This window comes from Myotis davidii, unplaced genomic scaffold, assembly GCF_000327345.1.
Source record: "Myotis davidii unplaced genomic scaffold, ASM32734v1 scaffold468, whole genome shotgun sequence".
NCBI lineage: Eukaryota > Metazoa > Chordata > Mammalia > Chiroptera > Vespertilionidae > Myotis > Myotis davidii.
Genome location: NW_006299170.1, coordinates 1 through 4070, shown reverse-complemented (window position 1 = coordinate 4070; position 4070 = coordinate 1). Strand labels below are relative to the sequence as shown.

Below are 4070 nucleotides of genomic sequence, written 5' to 3'. Positions count from 1 at the left end.
ACCTCGTCAGAGAGAGTCAGATTCCTGACCAGAGCTGTAGAATTCCCTACGGAGATGTTGGCGGCGATACCAACATAATAGGGTGGGGCAGGATCTAGACAGAGCCAGCATTCAGTAGTGCTCTCTGGGTTCGAACTATTTAGGAGAGAGAAGACAGAGTCGAGAGTTCTCAAAAGTGAGTGTTGGGGAAAACTGGGAGGGATATCTGCAGGTCCTCCCGGAGGTGGGGTCTGGTCAGGTCCGAGGGTGGAAGTTGCTGCGGGGGCAGTGGGCTCAGGCTGGTGGATGGGTCTGGGTCCGGGGTTTAGTACCTTATTCGGACCTATGGGGTTAGGGGGGCGTCGGACTTGCAATTTCTGAACTGTGAACAGGGCCCCTAGATCCTGGCCCGGTAGGTACAAGCGGACCCCCCATGTCTTCCCAGTGGACCATGAGGCCTGACTCCCCTGCTTAACAAGTATGGTGGTCGGATTACACTGATCTGACTGTGAACAACTCTCCGGTCTGGGGGTGGTATGCCTCAGGAACTGGATGTCCGAGTCTGTCTGCCCCTTCCAAGGGGCGAAGGTTTCACACCCCCAGTGATGGCAGTAATAATCCTCGATGCCTCCACAGGTCTGTCGTGGCTGGAACCCTGGACACCCGTAGAGGGGGGTGCGCCACAATTGTCTAGCGACATAAAGGGGATCGCACTCCCTCCCTGCTACTCCCAGGCCAGACGAGAATGCTCCCCCCCTGTTCCGGAGGCCTAGTTCGCGACAAAGGTCGCCAAACACCTTGCTAAGATCGAAGGCCAAGGTAGGGGTGGAGGAGTAGGTGACATTCTCAGTAATTATACTCCCATCAGAAGTCCTGAGGAGTACCCATCGGGGTTTGACGAGGGGGTGGGTTACACCCAAATATAAGGAGGAAAACAGGATCAGAACTATAATTGTCCATCTGACCGGGTTAGCTTGACCTTCAGTGGGTCGGTGGAGGGGATGATCCGCCATGTTCCCTCGTCGTCCTGAGTCGGTGCCTTCTTTAACCGGGAATGGTGAATCCAAGCAGTCTTTCCCGCAACCCGGGCCGCCGTGGGCGTGCTGATGAGGACTTGGAAAGGCCCGTCCCACCGAGGAGTCAGCTGCGGAGCGTTGATCTTCTTAACGTAGACCAGGTCACCAGGAGCGAAAAGCGGCTTCCCTGGAACCTCAGGATTGGGATTCGGGCGGGCGTCTGCAAGGGCGGCACGAGCCTGGGTACGAGCCGTCTGCAGGGCCTGTAGAGACTTAAGCAAAGTCTGTTGCTTGATGTTAGTTAGGTGTTCGAGCCCTACCTGGGGGACCACGGGAGGTTTGAGTCCATACAGGACTTCGAAGCGGGTGAGACCTTCTTTCCCTGGGGTACACCTTACCCGGAGGAGGGCCTGAGGAAGCAAACTTACCCAGTCGCCGCCAGTCTCTAGTTTCATTTTAGTTATTGTTTCCTTTAGGGTCCTATTGAGTCTCTCTACCTGCCCTGAGCTCTGTGGGCGATAAGCACAGTGGAGCTTCCAAGTAATTTGGAGGGTCGAGGCCAGCAGCTGGGTGAGCTTGGCTATAAATGCTGGGCCATTATCCGACCCCAGCTGGATGGGTAGGCCGAATCGGGAGACGATATCATTAACTAAGTGCTTCACTACTACCTGAGCCGTCTCTCCTTTGGTTGGGAAGGCCTCGGCCCAACCCGAGAAGGTATCAATGAATACCAGCAGATAACGGTAGCCCCCCCCTCGCCGGGGTCATTTCAGTGAAGCCTACTTCCCAGTGCTCTCCGGGGTGGTCCCCACGTCTTCTTGTTCCTACCTCTCGAGCCAGGGGGCTCGGGCTGGCGTTTACCTGAGCACAGGCGACACATCGTCCTACAATGTCCTTTACAATCTTGTAGATACCACAAAGTAGGTAATATTTTCTAATCAGTTCAGTGAGTCTGCTCTCCCCTAGGTGAGTGGCGTGGTGAGTTTGCTCAACCACCCGCCTCCCCACTGCTTTCGGGAGGAGGATTCGCTCATCTGGCAACAGATACCAGCCGCCTGGGGTGGGTTTTCCCCTTAACTTCTTGCCTAGTGCTATCTCCTCTTTGAAGTAATGGGGTGGTTCTTCAAACAATTCCTCCGGGGACTGGGGTTTGAAGACCATGATGCTTGCCCCGTCCCCCTTGGCTACAGCCTTTGCGGTCTGGTCAGCGTGCCGGTTTCCCGTAGCCACAAAGGAGTCATCCTTTTGATGACCGCGACAGTGGATAACAGCCACCTTTTTAGGCCTCCAGACCGCTGTCAGGAGGTCTACTATTTCGGTTGCATGCTTAATGGCTTTTCCCCCTGCCGTGAGTAGTCCTTGCTCTTTGTATAGGGCCCCGTGCACGTGGAGAGTAGCAAAGGCGTACCTGCTGTCAGTATAGATGTTCACCTTCTTACCTTCCACCCACCGGAGTGCTTCTGTAAGGGCAATCAGCTCAGCCCTCTGAGCCGAGGTACCTTTGGGTAGTGCCTGTGCCCAAATTACTGAGTCTATGGTGACGACTGCTGCTCCGGCACGCCGCTCCCCATCCTCTACAAAACTGCTTCCATCTGTAAAGAGAGTTACCTCGGCATCTGGATGTGGCTGGTCCTTTAGATCCGGTCAAGCTGAGGTTAGCGTGTCCAACAGGTCTCCGCAGTGGTGCAGGGGCAGAGAATCATCAGTCTCAGGCAACAGGGTGGCAGGATTGAGGGCGGAGGTCAGTCGAAAACTCACGCGCGGAGGATCTAGTAAAAGTACTTGGTACTGGGTTATTCGAGCGTTAGTCATCCACCGGTCAGGGGGAGACCGGAGTAGCCCCTCTAAGTTGTGGGACGATGTCACTTCCAGATTCTGGCCAAAGGTGAGCTTCGTGGCCTCCTTTACCAGGAGAGCCGCTGCGGCTATGGCTCGTAGGCATCCGGGCCATCCCGCCGCCACGGGGTCTAATCTTTTGGACAAATAGGCAACAGGCCTTTTCCAAGGTCCCAAAGTCTGTGTCAGTACCCCCTTCGCAACACCTTGATTCTCCGCCACAAAGAGCTGAAAGGGCTTCTCTAAATTGGGCAACCAAAGGGCGGGGGCCTGGATAAGAGCTTCCTTGAGGGTTTGAAAGGCCCTTTCTTCCTCTTCAGCCCACTCTAGTGGACCGGCCCCTCCCGCAGTGGCTGAGTGTAGTGGCTTGGCGATCTCTGCGAAGCCGGGGATCCAAAGCCGGCAGTACCCCACCGTGCCTAAGAACTCCCGTACCTGCTTTTTGGTTTTCGGGGTAGGTATCTGGAGAACTGCCTGGACCCGGCTTTCAGCAAGAGTCCGGGTTCCTCCTTCTATCTGGAACCCAAGGTACACTACCTTCTTCACACAGAGCTGAGCCTTCCTTGCTGAGACCCGATACCCTCGCTGGTCTAGGGCCTGTAGAAGGTCACGGGTGGCCTGGACACAGTCGTCCTTCGTATTGGTGGCCACCAGGAGGTCATCAACGTACTGGAGGAGAGTGACCTCCGGGTGCTCAACCCGGTAGCCCTGGAGATCCTGGCTTAGGGCCTCGTCAAACAGGGTGGGGGAATTCTTGAACCCTTGCGGGAGCCTAGTCCAGGTCAACTGTCCCGACTCCCCCTCTTCTGGGTAGTTCCATTCGAAGGCAAATAGCAACTGACTCTTGGGGGCCAGAGGGAGGCAAAAGAAGGCATCCTTTAAATCCAGGACGCTATACCAAGTTCGGTCGGGAGGCAGGAGGCTCAGGAGGGTGTAGGGGTTTGGCACCGTGGGGTGTATAGTCTCTACTCTTTTAGTCACTTCTCTGAGGTCCTGGACCATGCGGTACTCCCCCGTCTCTTGCTTCTTTACAGGTAGCAGGGGTGTATTCCATGGGGACTGAACTGGGACTAGGATCCCGGCCGCCTTTAGCTTACAAATGTTCTCACGGACCCCTCTCCTTGCCTCGATAGTCATAGGGTACTGCCGCACCCTCATGGGCCGGTCAGCTGGACATGGATTGGAGCCTGTTCCTTTGCGAGGCCTGGGGGGTTCGTCTCGGCCCAAACTCCTGGGATT

General features: G+C 55.9%; 1 protein-coding gene across 1 annotated transcript; it reads right to left on the bottom strand.

Moving 5' to 3' along the window:
* Positions 1-735: 735 nt before the first annotated feature.
* Positions 736-4064, bottom strand: LOC107184799 (endogenous retrovirus group K member 8 Pol protein-like). The gene is given in 2 exon segments (XM_015571074.1): positions 736-1747; positions 1749-4064. Coding segments are annotated over 2 exon segments (3063 nt in total). The 5' UTR covers positions 3990-4064; the 3' UTR covers positions 736-925.
* Positions 4065-4070: the final 6 nt, after the last annotated feature.